The 20,273-nt window shown below is 37.2% G+C and overlaps 1 protein-coding gene across 5 annotated transcripts in view; it reads left to right on the forward strand.

Annotated features, from left to right (window-relative positions):
• CFAP58 (cilia and flagella associated protein 58) overlaps positions 1 to 20,273 on the forward strand; it is a 57,218-nt gene that overhangs the window by 18,949 nt on the left and 17,996 nt on the right. For all 5 annotated transcript variants that reach the window (XR_014956162.1, XR_014956161.1, XR_014956163.1 and 2 more), the window contains 6 exons: positions 2,750 to 2,911; positions 5,691 to 5,837; positions 9,185 to 9,325; positions 9,679 to 9,902; positions 11,890 to 12,001; positions 14,190 to 14,294. Coding sequence is in view for 2 of the 5 variants with exons in the window: in XM_085582755.1 (XP_085438881.1) it covers positions 2,750 to 2,911; positions 5,691 to 5,837; positions 9,185 to 9,325; positions 9,679 to 9,902; positions 11,890 to 12,001; positions 14,190 to 14,294 (891 nt within the window). In the remaining 3 variants the exon portion in view is untranslated. The remainder of the gene's footprint in view (positions 1 to 2,749; positions 2,912 to 5,690; positions 5,838 to 9,184; positions 9,326 to 9,678; positions 9,903 to 11,889; positions 12,002 to 14,189; positions 14,295 to 20,273) is intronic.

The following is a 20,273-nucleotide window of genomic DNA, read 5'->3' on the forward strand; positions in this document are numbered from 1 at the left end:
AGCAGCCCTCTGAAGTGACATGATGTTCCTCTGTATGGGTGGGTGCCTGAAGCCTTCTAATGTAGTATGGTGTTACTCTGGGCAAATGCTTAAAGCTTTCTGAAATTGTATGGTGCTACTCTGTGCATCATGCCCATCCTGACTGTGACAATTGTTTGCTATTAACTGATGAACAGTGTCAGCAAAATTATATACACAACAGTAAAATATTTTTAGGGTGAGAGTTCATGCATGGCTTCCTCTTCTAATGATTTCCTTGGCTGACTGCTTATTTTCAAGTCACTGCCACTTGTTGGAAAGTCTTACTTCTAGATTAACCAGTACAAGTAAGAAAAAACATCTGTTCCTTGTTCTTTGTTATGTAGCCTGAATTACTGATACAACTTTTAGCAGATTTTTTCCTTTTTAAATTGAAATTCTTAAATTTTGAAAATTTGGTTTCTCTGTGTAAGGTTTAGGCTGTTGAAAAGGAGGCAGTGGAGTATATCTTTCAGTTCCATCTGAACTGTTCCCTGGCTGTGTTTTCTGAGGAGTCACAAAACCAGTCTTTAATATGTTGTTTTTGTTTTTTGGTTTTTTTTTTCAAATAAACCCTTTTAAAATATTGAGTTTGCAGTTAACAACCTATCTAGGAAAATGAAAAGATACATTTCCTTTTTTTTAAGTTCACGTAATCTTTTGGAAAACACATTCCTCAATAGGCAGATCATTAAGGCCATGGCAGCACTTCCTGGAGTGGTTAAAAATGGATAAGCAAATATGGACAGCACCATTACTGACATATTGAGTAGGTTTATAGAACTACACAAGTAACCAGTAGTAGATGACAGTGTAGTGTACAAATAAAAAAGCTATTAGGATAGAGGAAAAACTATGAATACCAAATCCTTTTTTCTTAGCTTTGGTTCCTCATTTCCAAATCTGAGAGGTGTAGTGTGCCTATTGACTAAACAGGAATTGAGCATGCTCAGCCTCCCATGGGGCTGTGTTGGGAAACACTACATGTATCTTTTCTGTATTTATAAGAGAGAATTATTTGGGTTTAATAATTCCTGAAAAAGCAAAATCAGCATCTAGCCTGTGAGCACAACTCAGAAAACTTTGTCCACAATCTTACTGCACTTATATTGTATGAGAAACAAATAAAACACTTACAAATGCAGTGACCTACTTTCAAAACTTGCTCCAGCCTATAATCACCATAGTCCAGATAGAAAACATGCCTTATTGATTTCTTCTCTGTGCTATTACTATTGGCAGGTTAAACAGCAAAGGAAAAGGCAGAAGTAGGTTATAAACTGTGACTGTATTTTTGTATTGCATTGTAAGCAGTTCCTGGGATCACCTGAAGTCAGCTACAATGTGCTGGAATTGTATTCCTGCTTCTGTAATAAAATTTTTGATATTTAGCTCTCCCCTATCTTCAAAGTTGGTTGGAGGTACCTGGTGGAATACTTAATTATTTAAACTCCTGTCCCCTAGTTATGCCTCCTCAAGGCTTTACTGCTGAGGAAGGGACAATGCTGTAAACTGCAAACTTTGCAGTTATTGACTGTTTGACGTAAACACTTGTTTTCTTCTTCTGCTTTGACATACAAGCATGTATTTTAGCCCAAAACTCTACTTTCAAAAGTGGATTCAGGAGAACAGGACATGAACTGCATTTGGACATTGACTTCTCTCTTGGATTTTGTCTGTGTGATTCCTCAGCTTTTTTTTTAATGCCTAATTTTTTTTCCTGGCTTTATGGCATTGTTTTCTCCTCCTGGGTAGGGAACATGGTAAACTGTGTTTTTGATGTGTGTGCTCCTTAGTATTGTTTTATTTATTTATTTATTTTTGTAATGCTGAATTCTATATGAATCCTGCTTCCTTGAGCTCCTCAGTTTTCAGCTTTGTATAGCAGGAGAAAAATAAAAAATAAATTTTTGAAAAATATTTTAAAATAAAAAAAATAGAATCTCCTCATAATGATTAGCAACTATTTGTATTTTTCTAACATAGCAATCATTATGTGTTGTTATGATAGTAACTGCTTAAGAAAGGTGTCTGCAAAATTTTTTGATTTTGTTAGTTGATACTACATGTGATCATCTTCTTTCTATAGTCCACAATGCTCTATTCTCCTTATGTAATCTTCACATAATTATTTCTAATCTTTCATAGAAGCAACTAATGGTGATTACCTACTTATTCAGACCAAGTGTAAGTTACATTAACTGATTTTCTATTATAGTAATTCTATCTGAACAGTTTGTAATCATCAACTCTGTGGTCATGTTTTCATTTAAAAAATTGGGTAGTTAGAATGAAGAGCACATGCAGTGCTTCTGGAAAAACATGTATGTTAATTCATCTTATCATACAGCTGACATCCAAAACAACATCCAAAATCTAGATTTGCTTCATAAATAAACAGTTTCTTGATGGAAACTGTTTATGTTGATTTTATTGCATCCACTCTGTGGTAATATTTTCTTTCAGTAGCTTGTTGTTAAATATATGCACCTCTATAAGTTTTAGTCTTGAATGAAACCTAGGTATGAGATTAAAATACAATTTTGTCCCACCTAAGCAAGTCAGAAAGGTTAAACTTGTATTTGGACTGGGGCAATTTTCAACTGTAGTTAGAACTGCTTATCACAGGGTTTTGAACTTCTCATTTTCAAATCACAAACTTTGTCCCATCCTTCTAATCTTGTGATGATGGTTTAATCATGTTAATTTCTTTCCTTTCCTTTTGCTCCAGGTACTCAATCACATGAAAGATCTTGAAATGCATCAAATTCAGATCTGCAACTATGAGAAGGAAATAGAAATGCAAGTAATTAAATTGAAACAGCAACAAAACCTTTGTGAAACTCTGAGAACAGAGAGGACCCTGTACAGTAAAAATCTGATTGAAGCTAAGGTAGAAGGATACATTTTTCCTTGTGCTTGCTCTTGTTTTATTTTTCCTGATTTAATTTTAATTTGTTAAAGGGAAGCTCAGTGGATCAATGGCAGAAGTGGTTTCTTCATTCCTGTGGGTTTTGGGGAAAGGAGTATTTTATGTCTCTGAAGTTTTATCTACACCATTTGTATTTGGACTGGAGTCCTCAGTTATCATATGGATATATCCCTGCTTCAAACCATGCATAAAATCATGGTACACTGGAGCCACAGAATCATAAAGCCATCCTGCCTCCAGTCTTTTTTATCCCTTTAGGAGTTGTATGCATGTATGTGAAATAGGGTATAAGGGGAATAAGATTGCCTTCTTAGCCCTGAATGAGTATGCCCATTACTGTGAATAATGATTTAGAAAGCAGAGAAACACTTTCCCAGCTGAAGTGGAATTTTCTGTCAAGAACCAAATGCTTCTGCCTTGCTTGTTTCTTTCACAGAGTGTCATTTTCCTCAGGAGATGATTCTTTCCATTCATATCTCCTCCTTCAGTATGTCACTAACAAAACTAGAAGAAGAGAACAGAGCACTTAAAGATATATTCTGTTATTCTGATGTAAAGATCTAAAATACTACACAAATCCTATTGTAATTGGCAGATATTGGGACCCTGGATAGCTGTCATTTTAAGCCTTGGGTTATTTCTAAATAAGTATTTATGACATAAGCATGTATAATAAATTACAAATTTATACTTAGGTTTCAATAGGTAGGTATTTTGTTTGAGAAGCACATGGAAATGAACTGTCAAAGTCCCTAACAAGCTGTGAGCTGAATTCTATGAGGAATGCACCATTTTGCCATTTATGTGGGATGCTTTACTTGACTGTAGTCAGCCTCTCATCTGGTGGATTCAGTGTTGGGATTCTTGCTGCTCCCAAACAATCTGTCAGGAGAAATATGGCTGAAAAATCACAATGCTGATTTTTTCCTAGTTATTTTTATTTTAAAACACATGAAATAAATTTTGTTATTTATAAAGAATGGTGAGTTAGAAAATAGAGCAGCCTTTTGGTCTTTGGGTTTTGAATATTATGGTGGTAACACTATGCTGTTCACAGTTCCAGTTGTTGGAGACCAATATTTAGACTTTAATAGTTTACTTGTCATATTACTAAACTCTTTTAGCAAGTCCTGTGTGAGAAAATAGCTGGCCCCAAAAGATGTTTTGGCCAAGGCAGTGTTATGTTTAGCAATGAGAAAAATAGCTATTCAATGTTCAGTAACAGGTCAGTCAGTCATGAAAGAAAAAGAAAACATAAAAGATGGTTGTTTTAAACATTATGACAAATTCTTTCTTGTTTTGGGAAGTAAAATTTGCATAAGCTTGTTTAGATAAAGCTGGATGTAAATATTTTCAGATTGCTTAGTGTGAGATGATCTTATGCCCACCTTGCCAGTGGTCTCCAGAGTACCATAATATTCAAGTAATTAAAATGGAAAAGACATCCTGGCAGGCTGTTAGTATTATATAAATATCTGATGCTTTCATCCTGAGGCTTTCTTTTGCTGTTAGGAGTTCATTTATTTAAGCAAGTTAGTTACGCGACCAGTTTGCAAAATTGTCTGTTCTGACTATTTGGCATTAAGTAAAGAATTGAGAATGTATTTGGGTGTGTCTGAGCTCTATATGCTAAATCTGTCATCTTTTACAAGACCAAAGAGATTTATAGCCTGTGTACCAAAGACAGCCTTTTATAACTTTTGCTTGGAAGTGGCTGAATGTGCAAACAGCTGAGCTTAGTGATATAATACTACTAATCAGTCCTTTCTCTGTACTGCTTGGGTGAAAATTGCCATGACTCAAGATCTTGCTTAGCTACATTAAGCACTTCATGCAGGTAAAAATCCCTCATTTGTTGAGTAAATCCACACCTATGGTGGATAGTGCTGAAGGAGCTTTAAGCTACCCTGGTTTAGCACTAGAAGAAGAGAGAGATTGATGTCTTCTCTGTGAGGTGGAAGGTTCCAGTAGAGGAGTAATAGCCTCTAAAGCTGCTTTTATTACATCCAGAAGAACAGATCTGTCTAATCATTGACTCTGTTAGCTTCCATTTCAAGGCAAAACATATGCTGTCACTGTGCTGAGCTGAAATGCTGATTCTGTACTCACACCTTTGTGCTGTGAGTAAAAGTACTCCTACTGACCTGATCTCTCTTCAGTGCTAGCGACCTTTTTGCTCTGTGTTCGAGCTTAAAGTATGTCTAAATATTTTCACAGAGCCTTCTCAAGCACTGAGCCCTCTTTTGAACTTTGCACCTCTGTGCAAACTAGCATATATTGATATCTTACTGAAGGCTATGTTTGTTTGCACAAAATGAGCTTCTCTCCAAAGGCTTGTGCTCAACTGTGCATGACCTTATTGGAAGAGCATGTTATTAGAAGCATGAAAACTGATGGATATGATCAGAATCTTAGTGATTTGGATTGACTGCTAGTTCTTATAGTGTGTTCAGTACTTTAAATTAAATGTCTTATTAAACTAATGATTGATGGTCATTATTTTGTCAGTGTATCTTTTAAAGCTTTTTTTTTATTGCAATGTCATGCTAGCTTGAAAAATTGTTGTTTAATGAAACTTCTTTTTTCTGTTGGATTAAAAAGCGATGTCTTATAGTAGGTACAACAGATCTACTTTCATGCACCATAGCTACATTTTCCAACATCTAAACAGCCTGGACCCCACATCAAAAACACCCTCTTGCTTTAACCCTCTCTGTGATCACCCTTCCTATTCTATTAGGATGAGATAGCAGAAATGATGATGAAACTGAAAGCTTCCACACGTCAGGTGGATCAGCTGAAAGAGGAGATCAAAGAAAAGGATATAGCCCTTGAGAAAGCACAAGTGGAATTCCAGCAGTCAGAGGATGAGAGAAAGTCGATGAAAGTAAGACCCTTGGCATAGATACTTTCTTGCAAAGGGTGAACTCCCTGATTTCCCAGACTGCATTTTGTTCTGACCTTTGGTAGTTGTTTTGCTGTATTTTAATAAACTATCCTGTACTTGAAGCACCAGATCTCAGCACCCTTTAGAGATACTAGTTGCAGAAATCTTTGTATCTGACAAATTTAATCTTTGCCTAAAATTGTAATTGTAATAAGAGTCCTGAATTGTCTGTTGGAAGCTTTAAATCTCTTGGTGACTGAACATTTCTTAGTAAAAAGTTCCATTTTGCTTGCAAAAGTGTTGATTTTGTGAAGAAACTGGTTCTAGCAAACTTTTTTATGCAGACCCTTATAACTCAACTTTTTATTTTTAAGAACTTTTTTCTTTCTACTGTTTTTAAGTGCAAACCACATTACACTGCACAATGTTGTATTTCTATGTAACTAGCAAGCATTAGTCTTTTGGGAGTTAGGCATTGCCTTTTAGTAGGTCCCTCTGCAGAGAAAGTTATTTTAATACTGTGGTATACAGCAGCAAGATTTTGTCTTAAATCAAAGGAATTCCAAGCTTGATCCTTGGGTCCTTCTTCACAAAGCTGCAGCAGCCCATCCTTATATAAGGTATTAGATTTGTGGTGATATCTCAAGACAATTTGCTGTACTCTGAAAAGATTTATAGAGCTGTGTTCACAGGAGTTTATTTTTAATCTTCACTAAGCACTAAGGAAAAAAACCCAGTAAAAAATGCAAACAATACCCCCAAAAACCAGAAGTTCCCTGTCACTTTTCCCAGTGTTTTCTTTTGTCAGTTTATTGCTTTGCTGCAATGACTTTTTGAATTTTCAGCCTCTCTCAGCACATAGTTATGACAAGATGTCAATAGGGCTTTGTAAAAGGGTGATGAATTTGTATTCTTGTACCTGATCTGTTTCAGAGATGTTTTATCAGTGATGGAGAAGTCAAACAGCATCTCATTCCCTGTGTGCAGCTTTCTGCCTTAACTAGTCCTCAATTCTGTCTCATCACCTCAGAATTCTCTGCCATTTATTTGACAAACATATGACTGCTGCATGGTTTTCCCACTCAATTATTCACCAGCAGGTTTGTCCATACACTGACATGACATTACTGACTTGCTTCAGGTCATTGTGGTCTTCTATCTGAGTGTCACTGCTGAGTACTAAACCAGAAGAGAATTCAGAGGTAGCTGATTGTCACAGGCACAAAAGAACCCAATTATTTGTGTTGCAAGCCAGCATCAATGTATCCTGTTTGCACTGATGTGAAGAAGTAAGAAAGCTGTTCCTGGGAAATAAATTTAAAGAATGTGCTGAATCATGGAGGACTGGGATTCATAGGAACGAGGTTATGCAGACATGCTCACCTCAGAGCATAAGGCCTTAAAAATGTGTAATCTTGGTAAATGCAAGCTGACTAAAGCCAATACAATGCCATCTTTTGGCTTCAGTTTGCCTTCATGCAGGGCTGCAGGTTAGAGTTGTTAGACAAAGGATCTGAATATTGAAAAAAATATCTATGGCCCTGGAGATTGCAGCTACTGGCCAGTCAAGTGATTTGTATAATTTTGTAGATGTTTATGCATATTTTTTTCTGGAAATCTGAATATAAAATCTGACTTGTTATTTCAGCATTCTGTGTTCAGTCCCAGTTACAACTTTTGTAAAACTCCTGCTTTTCCTCTAGTATAGAATATCAATAAAAGTAACACTTGCACTAGTATTTCAGAATCTAAACAAGATTTTAGTTTGAGTTTGGTTTGAGATATTGATATAGGTCCCATATATGTTATTTTTTCTTGCTGACTGTTCTTCAGTTCTTACAAATTCTCTGAACTGACTTCAGGTGAGCTGTGCTGATTTACAGCAATTTCAAATATGACCATTTTTCTGCATGCACAGTGACTGTGTATATTAATTTCCTTTCTCTTACCTGATGTACACAGACCCTCATACTGTGGTTCTAGTCATATTTAATCTGACTGAATATCCTTGTGTGGCTTTAAGTATTTATGTTCCTTACTATACAAGGCAGTTCAGATTTATTTTAACTGAGCGTGTTCCAGTGAGATTTGTTTATATGAATGTTTGCTGACCACATCTAATGCCACTTCTTGTTTACAATTCATATTTTTCTAACATAAGGAGACCATAGAATTGTGATCTATAAAAAAAAATATTATCCAGCAATGCTGAACACAAGAGCAGTTTTACATTTGTGGGCAGCTTTTTGTACCGTGTTTATTGCATTTCAGGATGAAGTGCCTTGCATTTTTATTCAGCTGATGAATTCTGTTGAATATCTGACACTGACTAAGAGAGCTATGTCTTACATGTGTAGGAAAATGAGAATTTTATTAAAGAAAATAAGAATGGAACAAGCTATTTCATTATGATGATGGAACTGTTTGCCTTAAATCGATGTTTTTGCAGGTGCACCCTTCATCACAGCCTCATTCTTTCAGCACTGGATGATGCTTATTTTGAACATCATTCTTTATAAGGGTCAGAGCTGTGGCAAAGTCTTTGAGTTGAGGCTTGAAAATTTTCATAGCTATGAAAATGAACTGTTGTCAGCTAGTTCCACCTTGGCTCTAATTGCCTGGCAGTGATAAAAACTTCTAATAATCCAGGAAGACCCTATTAGTTTTTATCTACATATATGACTTAAACTGAAGATTTTGTGACAATGGGATAGAATGACTGGGCAGATTCCAGTGTTAGTTTGTGTTGGTGCTATGCAATTCCTGTAGCAGTGCATTTCTTGTTCTTGCTTAGGGACAGCCCCTCTTTTCACAGTCTTCCTCATTTACACATTCACTAAACAAAGTGCTGTGGCTCTTAAATCTTGATCTTCCCTTCCTGGTTGCCACCAATTTTTTTATTCCAGTCTGAAGCCTTTCTTGACTTGATGCTGCTTTGTATTATACAGCAGAGATTGTTGCCCTTGTCAGGAAGGTGAACTGTTCTTTCTCACATCCCAGACTGACTGTGAATAACAACTCAATTGAAAAGCTTTCTAAATATGTGCTATATAATTAAAAAAAGAGACATCCCCAAATTACAACCTGAACCATTGTCATAGATAAAAATACTTCCAAATTTCTATTGTGTATAAGACAATTATATTAAAATAGTATTTACTGTATTTCTCTATGGGTCTTCATGCTTGCTTATCTTGGTGATTAGTTCTCAAAAACTAACAAAATGTGTACCTCTCAGGTAGGTAAAATAATGTATGAAATATTTATAAGTAACTCTTAATTGTAGGTTTCTGTAATGGGAAGTTATTAATTAACAGTTGCTCACCTATATTTTTTATCTCCATCAGGCTGAACTGCTAAAGATGACAACACAGGCTCAGGAAGCCAAAGCCTATATTAAAAATCAGGAGGCAGAAGAGAAAAAACTCCTAAAAATCATTGCTGAAGCTGATGCAGAGAGACTGAAGCAGAAGAAGGAATTTGACAAGGTTGGAATCCCTAATTTGAGTTTTCAAATACCCTGCATTCTGTTCTCCCATTTGTCCAGTGTATTTTTAAGATGAAGATTCTTAGCTATTGTGAATGTGGTAGTACTAAAGCTTTATAATGCCATTAAAACCAAAATTTTAAGATACTGAAGTGAATGAAATCTGTAGTTTGTACTATTCAGGTGACCGAACCCTTATAGGGGAAATTATTAGGTTCTTGCCATATTTCTTTAATTAATAACAATGAAACCTCTTGACGCCCATGATTTGGACTGATCAAGTATTAATCACGTTACTCTGGGGTTGTGTGAAGGAAGTGTAAGTGAGTTTGTGGCTCTGCCCCGTGCCCACAGGTGCTCTGTGAGAGACATGCCCTGGGCACGCGGCTGATTCACCGCAATGACGAGGTGGCGCTGCTCTATGAGAAGATCAAGATCCAGCAGGCCATCCTAAACAGGGGCGAGAGCGACTACCGGCAGCGGGTGGAAGACATGCGGCTTCTCAAGCTGGAGATCAAAAAACTTCGGCGTGAGAAGGGAATACTTGGCAAGAGTGTGGCTAATGTGCAGGAGCTCAGGTAGGAACCCCAGTGGAATACATTTCCATAGTGACTGTTGCCATGATTTTGTGTTTGAGGCAGAAAATATGGTCTATATGTAGTAAAGACTTGTATCAACCTTGGAGAAGGGGTTTGTATTGTTTGACCTCAAACACAGACAGGATTAAATTCAATTAGGAAAACTGAAATATAGTAATGAGGAAAGAAGAGATCTTGGCCAAAGTTGAAATAGTTTCCATATTTCTCCTTGTACTGTGAGTTGCTGCCTAAAGAATAAACCTGACAATGGCAGAAAAGATGTTCACAGTCCAGTGAGCTACTAAGTGGTACAAGGCCTAGGTTAGTGGAACTCCTTTTGGTTAAGTGATTCAAAGAGTATGGGAGACACAACATATTCATAACAAAATCCTGTTTTCAGACCTCTCTCCTTCCAGATTTTTATGCAGATCTTATGATCGCTGAGAAAGTTCTAGTTAAATTTTCATTGAAGGTTTTGTTTCTTTAAAACAGCAATTTAATAGCCCAATCTGATTTATCTCCTCCTTCTCTAGCTTAATGCTTTCCTTTATTGTTTACCCCTCCTGTATTTGAGGTGTATTCTCTCCTGTGGACTTTTTCTAAGAATCAGTCTTGATTTGTAAGGAGAGGCAGTTATGTTTTTAGCAGATAACCATTGTACCAATGGTTACACAGTTTTGGGTGAGATCTTTACTATCACAGTTTTGGGTGAGATCTTTACTTTATCAGTGTGATTCTGTGACTTTCAGCAGAACAAATTAACTTCAGTCCATGGTCAGTCCCATTGATTCCAGTGGAATTATGCCAGTTTGATTTGGTGAAACAGAAAGGAGAACTGGGCACACTGCATTAGCAATTGCAGTTTTCATTGAATGACTGCAGATAGGAATGGGATTTGAAGTAGCTGCCCAAATGAATTCAGCTGAAAGTCTGTTACTGTATTGAAACTCAGTGATGGTATTGAATTGCAGTGTGCTGCATGCCATGATGGGTGGATCAATTCTTGCTAACTGCAGCAGCAATCTCATACTTTAATGAAGTCCAAAACCATAATGAAAACTGCCTGTCGAAAAGATTCCATTTATCACTTGTGCTGCTAATTAGCTTTCCCGATTTGCCAATTGGAAATGTGAGTTTTTTTCCCCCTGTTCCATAACCTCACAGTTAAAAAAAGGCCTTTTTCTCTCTAGTGAGCTAAGTGCAATTCTAAGCCTAGTAGGAAAAGATTCAGTGGTGGAGGAGGCACATCGCAATCTTTCACCCCCTTTTGACATTGGAGAATTTAAAGGATCCCATCACTAAAGTGATAAGGGTCAGATAATTACAAAATGTGCCTTTTTTCCTGCCCTTAAACCCCCTATCCCCACCATAAAAGCCTAGTTGTCAAAGAATCTTGGTAGTGCGCAATTAATTTTAAATTCAGCAACAAGTCACTTCTGGAATTCCTTGAGGAGATGTAATAAAAGAAATCAAAGTTCAGTTCTCTTAGGAACAGTGTCCATCATACTTATGTCCTAGAGTGTGTTTTATTTAATGGATTGTGTGGGCTGTGTAGATTTAAAACCTTTCAAACACAAGCTGTTAGATTCAACACGGGGTAACTGGATATGACCCATAACTGATTTGTAGGTTTATGAACTAAGTGCCCTTCTGGACTTAATGTACATGGGAAGATGTGAAGAGTAGTCTGTGGAGTAGATTCCCTGGGAGACTGTTTTCTGAGTCATTCTTAATGAAGCAAGTAAAGAGATCCAAGTGTGTTGTTTTATGGCTATTTATTTTACCACCTGTTTAGTGGTATCATGTTGTTATATTTTGCCACCACAGTATTGCTGCAGTGGCAAAGTGCTTCTTTGTGCTTTCCATATAGTGCTTCCCATGCACCATAGTGCATGGGAGAATGATTTGTTAATGCTCACATTAGTGACTTGGTCTCATTGAAGTATTTTTGGTGTGTTTTTTCTTTTTATTTTATGCTGGTCTTCAGATGGGAGTTTAATCACATGCAAAAGGAGCTGTTAAGGGAACAGACTCGGTGCAAAATTTTGGAAGAAGAACTGCAGAAACCCTTGCAAGTTCACAGATGGAGAAAATTAGAGGTGATGTGTGAGGATTTTGTGTTTCCAAAGCCCCTATTATCACATCAGTGACCCAGCAAAAGCCTATTTCATTTACTGTTGTGCAAATGATGTGGAGGGACTGGGCAGACTGAAATTTCCATAGTACCAATGGAATCCTTACCTGCTGAATGCTTTCCTTGCACAATGCAATCAGTGTTATTTTTCTGTCACTTTCTCAATGAAAAATTGTAAAGAGACAGTGAAGTGCTAAAGGGAATAAGAATGCATTAGAAGAATTCAGAAGGAGGTGATTCCTTAACATGGATGGTGAGAAATAAGATGATAAGGGAAAGATGCAATCCTACCCTCCCCGAGCAGGGAGATGTATATAGGAAGAAAGGCTAATAGAATAGGTAGACTGGAGAATGGACATTACATCTGAGAAAAAACAAAATGAATCCTTCACATAAACAGTGCTGGACTCATAAAGACTCATAAAGTCATTCCAGGTAATGTGAGTTCAACTGCTTTACATAAAAAGCAAATCTAAGTTTTCACATGATTTGAACCTGCCAAGTTGAACCTGCCAAGTGAAGGGGGAAAATAAAAAATCCATCAAGCATAGACCAAATACATGAACATCAGTTGTCATCACTGGATATTTTTGATGTAAGTCAGTGCCATCTGAGATTCCTCAGTTGCATGGATCTCTGATCTGATGCCAGCCTGGGTTACTTAGCTTCTCTAATATTGAGTGATAATGTGCTCTGTCCCTGCAGAAGCAGAGCTGAATATTTTGACTGTGCTTACTAGCATGATAGTGAATTTCTGATCTTTCCATGCTGAGCTTAAAGTTGGATGGTGTGATTAGCTTTTCTCAAGGAAGGGAGATATAATGCAGGATGCTGAATCACACATCTAGGTACAAACTCTATCAGCACCTTGTAACAAAGTAAAATCAGGCCAGTCAAAACATCCAGTGGTGGGAAAATGAATCTATGAAGAGACTGATAATGGGAAATCATGTCTTTGCATTCTAGGTAACTGGTTTGTATTTGGAACACAGAAAGGCCAGCAGATGGCAAGATACATATGAAATAATCCTGACAGGGTTTTGGTTCAATTCCTAATGAACAAACACTTTCATATCACTTCAGTAGTCACAAATTGGCACCATGCTTGGGCAGTGCTATAAAAAAAAATCAAGGACTGAGTGGATCATGAGGACTGGTCTACTTTTTAGCCTGGTTTCTCAGGAAATGATGTTGTGTTGTGAGCACTGCTTGTGTATCTGTGTCAGTGTCCTAGTTATGCTTGAATTGATTAGTCAATTTAGATAAAACTAGACAAAATACTAAGAACAATGAGATACCAAGTTCATTATAAGCTCAAGCAAATATAAGAGGGACAGACTTTATTGGAGCCTTTAGTGCAGTGTGAGTTTAATCCTTATGAGACACCCCATGAGAAAGGAAAAGCCAGATTTGAAAGAGGTGTTATGAGTCCCTGAGTGAGGAAAAGTTTCAGTCAGAGTTTGCCCTTCATTGAAAGATCCAAGAAGAAGACACAAAGTACTGGGAAAATAAGCTGTACTGGCTCCTCCTCACACAATTATTTCTTTGCTCCTTAGAGCTTTCTCCAGATTCAATCTAAGCCAAAAGAATGAAAAGGAAGGGATGGAGAGACAGACATCTACTAGCTCCTGGTTTTATGGGCTGTGTAGGTAGAGAGCAACAGTACAGTATTCTGTCAGTATTTTAAATGTTTAATTCCATTGAAGAATAGGATTTCACATGTATGGACATTTTAGAACCCCATAATAATTCATCAGTGTACCCCCCAAGTTTGTTCCTCTTAAGTTCTCCACCTGTCTCAAGATTAAATTGTAGTTAGTATTTTTTTTCTTGATAGAAAAGTCTTCCCCTTAGAAACTAAGTTGTCACTGTGTGAAGTTCTTGGACAGCAGGAGGTACTTGCACTGCTCTTAATTTGTCAGTGGACAGTTTCAGTTGCTGCTAAAGTGATATATTAAGTTCCAAGACTGCTTGTATAAATGCAAAAAAAAAAAAAAAAAAAAAAAAAACTAAAAAAATACCTGAATGTGTCTTCCCCTAGTGCCCCTTTTGTACTTGTTACTCTTGAACACTGAGATATTGTGGTTTTCATTTGCAAAAAAGAATAGTAACTTGTTATGTATAATTTTTGGGACTCCTTTGCTCTTTCCTAGGCCAGTGACCCCACTACCTATGAGCTGGTTCTGAAAGTGCAGAGACTACAGAAGCGACTTATCAGCAAGACAGGTGAAGTGATAGAGAAAGAATTTCTCCTTCAGGTACAGCAGCATCATTATTTTGTTGCATCTCATTAATATATTTGACTTTGCAATCTCTGTCTCCTGACATGTGCTTCCTGGATGTTCCTATTTTATTTAGATGCAGACTTTGGATTTCTTTTGCATGCCCTTTAGGTAGCTTTAGATGGCAGCACTTACTCACTGGAAGAGAACAAAAAGCATCAGATGAGTTGATTTTTATATTCTGGTTACTGATTCCTGGTCAGCTCTGTAAAATACAATTAAAGGTTGGCTTTAGTTTATTCATGTAATAGATTAGTCTTCAGGTCAGTCTTGGACTATTTGAAAGGTTTTTCTGTGTCATTTTAAACAAGTATGCTATGACCAGAACATGAAGGAAAATTCCTCATTGGTTCCATTTGTGCTTAGCTTGGCTTTTGGCAGGAGGAATCTTAAAGAGTTTGTGTGATTTAGATATGCTGCTGTCTGGAGCATGTTTGATTTCAAGGTTTTTGTGCTGAACTTTGAAAAAAAAAATTGTGATAGCTTATCTTTTTTTAAACTGTATCAGATGTCCCTTAACCCCAGTGATAACAGTAAGATTTATGCTGTAGAATGAAGGAAAGACTGTATTCCTATAGTGAAAATGTTGCTATCAAATATGACAGAGGACTCCAGAGAGTCCTGGCTTTAACCAGAGGTGTTAATCTGGTCTATCTGGTGACTATAGGGCTAGCTACAGATTACCAGCTCTAGGTGTGATTTTAACATCTTAAATACCCTAATAGTCTTGATGCCTGTGTTGGGTATCACTCACTGGAGAGTAAAATGTGACCTGAATCTCCCTCTGTCTTGAGAAGAAGCTCTGCAGATCTTATCAAAACAGGGTTTGTCTCTATTTATTGTTTCATGGGAAAACATGAAAATTGATCTGAAAATTAATTTGAATGTAATTTATGGTGTATTATTCCTCTGCTTGGAAAAAATGTGATTTTTGTTGCATAGCACTAAAATGCTGTCAGTGAAATAGTTATCTTAAAATGTAGCAAAAATAGCTCCAAATTTACTGTGCTTTACACATGCACAAAACAAATTCTGTTAGATTTTAGATAGTCTCTATTGCATATCTGGCCTTATCCTTAGTATGCTTCCATTTTGCTATTATTTTCAGCTGAAGAACTGAGATATACAAGTATTAAGTTGCCTGCACAAGAAAATCTTTGAAATAGTAGGTATTTGAGCTTACATTACTGTACTAGCCATTGGTATAATCTTTCTGTCTCTGCAATGGTCCTTCTATGGCATCTTTATGACGTTTTTATTATTTTTCTAGATTTAAGACAGGGTTTGGCTATATAAAATCTAATTATTATAGCTAGAATTGCTAATGAGTTCCTTTGTGTTCTTAATTCAGGCACCAATTTCCTCTGTAACAATGCTGAAATGAAGGTTTCCCTTGGAGAAATAATAGTGAAGGCCAAAAATACTATGCTCCACATTATGTTCAGGGATTTAACATCAATGTTTCTGAGCACTTTTCTGTTTTTCCACAGTGTTTTGAGTCCTCCACAATGACTGAAAAAGGGCTCTTTCAGAGCAGGGTGTGAGTATGAGGAGGTAGCCAGAGATGGAGGACAACCCTCAGCTCGTTCTCTTGAAGGGCTCTAAGTGCTGCTGGATGGCTCAGTGGCACAATGATCACAAATTAAGGGTACCAGCAGAGCTGCTTCTGCTGAGTGTCTGGATAACCTGGTACAAGGCATTTCATTATTCTTTGGACTGGTTGTCCATGGCATGATGATCTCTTTTGTAAAATCATACCCTGCTACTCAGCAAAACAAATCCCTCTCTAATAACTTACTAAGCTGATATTACCAAATTCCAAACTGCTGTGGTGAAGGGGTGAGCCTAAGGAACACTTCCAGCAGAAGGAAATAAACAGAACAGTAACATCAGCCTTCTGGAGAGGCCTGAGTTTTACACACCAGGAGGGTGGCTTCACTAGACCACCTTCTGGGCAGTTTGAAAGATTTGAAGTAAAGTATTTGAAAGGATTGGATCCTGACTGAAGTTTAGAATTATGGGAAATAGCAGTAATTTAGCTCCAATTTCAAGATTTTTTTTTCCTCCATATAATTTGTATGTTGAAAGAGTTCTTCTCCCTTTCTTTTTTCTTTTATTTTTAAATCCTGCTAAACCCTTCACGCTTGAAGGCATTCAGTATCTTTTTAATATGGGTCTCTCCTGAAGTCAGCTCAGTTCAGTCACTGCTCATTTTCAGGATTGGGGGAATTGCTGATCACTGGTCTGTGCCTACTTGGCAGAACATCCCCCATACTCAGAGTTGGAGCCTGCAGACTGAGGGATAAAAACTTATTAGGTCAGAGAATCACTGCTATCCCTGTGTTATATTTGCTTGGATAAGTCACAGTTCTTCACTCCCAGTCATCTTCATTCACATCTTGCCCTGTAACAAGGGCATAGCCATTGGGTGTACCAGCCTTAAAATTAATCTCTTGCTTGCCATATGTAATTTTTTTCATGTGTGTGGCCATCATGCTAGCAAATAGGATATTTGTCTAAGATGAACTTGTGTCTGTATCTAATGTGCATATTATGTAACATAAATTTCCTCACATCAAAGTGTGTTAATAAAATAGAATACAAAAATCCTTGTGTGTTGAATACTGAGTATTAAAATTACCTTTGGAGTTTAGAAACAACCCATGTGAGGAAATGGTGGAGCCCAGTGTCAGCAACCTGCAGTTTGATTTGTAGGGTATTCACCCTGCTGCATACTCATGCAGAGCTGTAATGTTTTTATAAGGGAAAACAATTCCATTTGTATTTTATGCACTGTAACTCTGTCTTCTTTTTTTTACTTTTTGGTAAATGGTCTTTTAAATAAAAGTGTGGGGAAACAAGATTTCAGCTGGATATATAAATGGAAATTTTCTCTAAGCAAGGATCGCAGTATATAGATTCATGTAGAAAAGCATCTGCTTGCTTTACCTGCTCCTGATGTGCATTTGATCATATCCTTTTTATTAGCTTTTTCATTGTTTCTAACCTGTCATTTCTTTAAAACTGAGGCAGATGTAGAAGCAAGCTACAATCCATGCAAGGTGATTAAAAGAATGATTTGCTGTGTTTCAGTCTGAAAATTTAGATTGCTGACAGTACAGGAGAAACTCAGCTTGACTCTAAAATCTCATACAAAAATTCATCTTACTCTCTCTTAACCAGTCATCAGGGCAAATATTTTGGATCAGACATATGCTGAGAGAGAGTGAATATGCAGCATGCTGAATGTTTGGTTTCACTAGAACAGTTTTTCAGAGTTGAACATTTTAATAAAGGTGTAAAAAGATTTCCTATGCTAGAGAAATTACTGAAGTCTTTTCTTGTTTCTGATTTATCTGTGCCCTGTCACCACAGCATCTATGTTATAAGGTATCAGCTCTCATATACCAAATAAATGTGGTCATCCTGGTGTGCAACTTTGAAGAATAGCTGCAAAGCAGGTGGTCATACTTTCACTTTTAATTCAGGTATTCTCACAGTTATGAGCTGCTGCACTGATGAAAAATGTGGTCTTAAAAATCAGATCCAAACCCAAGGTCTTGAATGCTTTTGGTCAATATAAATCCAATGGTATTTTTTCCAAACATAGGAAATGTTATTTGAGAGATAGCCAGTTTTCCTGTTTGAATTGTTACCTTCTTTCTGAATTCGTGCAGTCAAGATGGAGCACATTTTTGGTTCTTTTCTAAACTGTTGAGTAATATTGCAGGGCTTTGTGGAGCAATACTTTGTGTGTTATCCAGATCTCATGGATGGGTGAAGGTATTTGTGAACACATGTGGAATGAATGACATGTTGTAAGGTCACAAGGAATAATTATTAATAAACAGGAGTGCTCTGCAAATCCTGACTGCAAAAATACAGTTGCTCGCTTTGCATGTGGGGCAAATCCCTCATGTGACTGAAGCTGTGCTCTGCTGTGTGCTGAGCAGTGATGTGGTAAACTCGCAGTGCAAAGTATTACCTTGTTAGCATTATGATTAGTGTGGTTTTAGGAACTTATCCCATTAAAAGTGAATTATGCACTGCTTTATTTGTTTCAAATTTAGTTCTTTCTCTTCAGAGCAAACTCCTCTAATTTGATTTTATGTCTGACTGAGCAGAATTTTATTCAGCTGCATGTCTTGGAATGGGTAAGAACATAAAGATTCACATTATATGTCAGTTACCTCTTTTGTCAGTCATCTCAGAAGATTGCTCATAAATGTAAAATGTAAATGTAAAAGAAAGACTATTTGTTCAGGGAAGCAAAGGCAATTGTCTTATTTAAGCCTTGCATTTAGTAGTGAAAGCATTGTTTTTCTGTACATAGATATTTGAAGCTGTCAGCAATGAAAGCCCAGGACTGGGCAGCCAAGATATGATGCTGTGCTGGCTGTGTCTTGAGCTCACAGGTCAAAGAGTGCAAGGGCAAAAGGCATGATTAGCTCATGTATCTGACTCAGAGATTACAGCCAGATAGCACCCACATGTCCTTGCATTGAGCCAAGTTTTGAGCTAAGTTTCAATCCCTCCAGAGAACTGACTGTCCCAGTGAGAGGGAGTAGGAGGAATTGAAGGGATGCTGCTGTCTCCATTTCAGGTATTGTGAGATACAGGGAGGGGAGAGCGAGAGACTTTCTCTGTGACCTTGGGCGGGCTATTTAGCTTTTGCATGCCTCACATCAAGTAAAAAGGGAATAAAATAATCTCCATTCTTGTACTGCTGTGTGAATGAATATATTAGCGACATGACTCAATTCAGTAGCGAAACACTCAAAATAGGCAGATGTTTTATTTTATTTGTGCTAACTTGGTAGTAGAGCTGTTCTATCCAGTTTGAGGTGCTCGTTGCTATAGTGTCTGAACATATACATAACCATCTTTATTTCTAAGAGCTGGTACTATAGTTTCATAAAGAAATCTGCTTTAGAATAGTGCGTTACCATGTGGGTTTATGCAGGTTGGCAGCTATTGGAATCAAAGTTTTCTCCCAAAAAATGATGGAGCTTGGGGATTTGCTTCCCTGTATTTGTTATGCATTTCCCCCCATTCATTATATAATTTTTTTTTTTTAAATCTCGTGGGCTTTTTTTCAGCCCACTTTATGGGAGCCTAGTCCTTTTGAAAATAATTTCTTTCCCTAGCTTGGGAGTTTCATGAGGCAAGGTTCTGCTAAGTTCTTCACTCCTCTCACAGTGCTCAAGTAGCTTCCACATAAGAGAAATGTGTGCTTAAATGCTGAGTAAGATATTTTCTTATCAGACAACCTGCTAGGAAAAAGAAGAGAATTCTCTCCTATCCCCTACCTTTATTTTGGTATTAATAAGGCCCACATGAGTTTTATCTTAGATGTTATCTTTGAGTCTTCAAAATGGCTGAGATTTATTTTACCCTCTCAAATTTGGCGTTTATTTGTTTTTAGTGCCCTGTGTAGATTCTACTTGGATTTGAGAGCATAAACTACTTGTGTGTTACAGGTAGAGTACAGAGTCCAAGCTGAGGAATTTTGGCAGAACTGTCTATTTTCATAAAAAATAAACTGCAATTCACTTCAGGGAACTAATGACTGTGGAATCCCTAAAAGTCTCTTTTGACCTGCCCATTATTGTTCCTCTGTCATCTTGTCTTTAGAGAGATTTAGGCAGAGGTAGCTTGGGATAGTGCTTTGTATGCACTGAAACTTACAGGTGAACTGCAAAATCCACTGCCAAAATGCAATCCTTTCTTTACTGCTCCTTTTTCATGTATATATGAAGTCAGTCTTTTGAAGGGATTTTCCATCCAAAAATGAAAAGGGAAATTTTCTTTTTAGCTTTTTATAGTGTAGTAGGACTTGGTGCTTTTCTATCTCTGTTTCCTGGAGGATTTGACTTCTTCTGGAAGCTCTGGATTAATACCCTATCTTGCAGCTCAAGCTAGCAGTTCTCTCAGCCCTCAATTAAAAGGGTGAGC

The sequence above is a fragment of the Lonchura striata genome, chromosome 6 (genome assembly GCF_050655825.1).
Source record: "Lonchura striata isolate lonStrDom1 chromosome 6, ASM5065582v1, whole genome shotgun sequence".
NCBI lineage: Eukaryota > Metazoa > Chordata > Aves > Passeriformes > Estrildidae > Lonchura > Lonchura striata.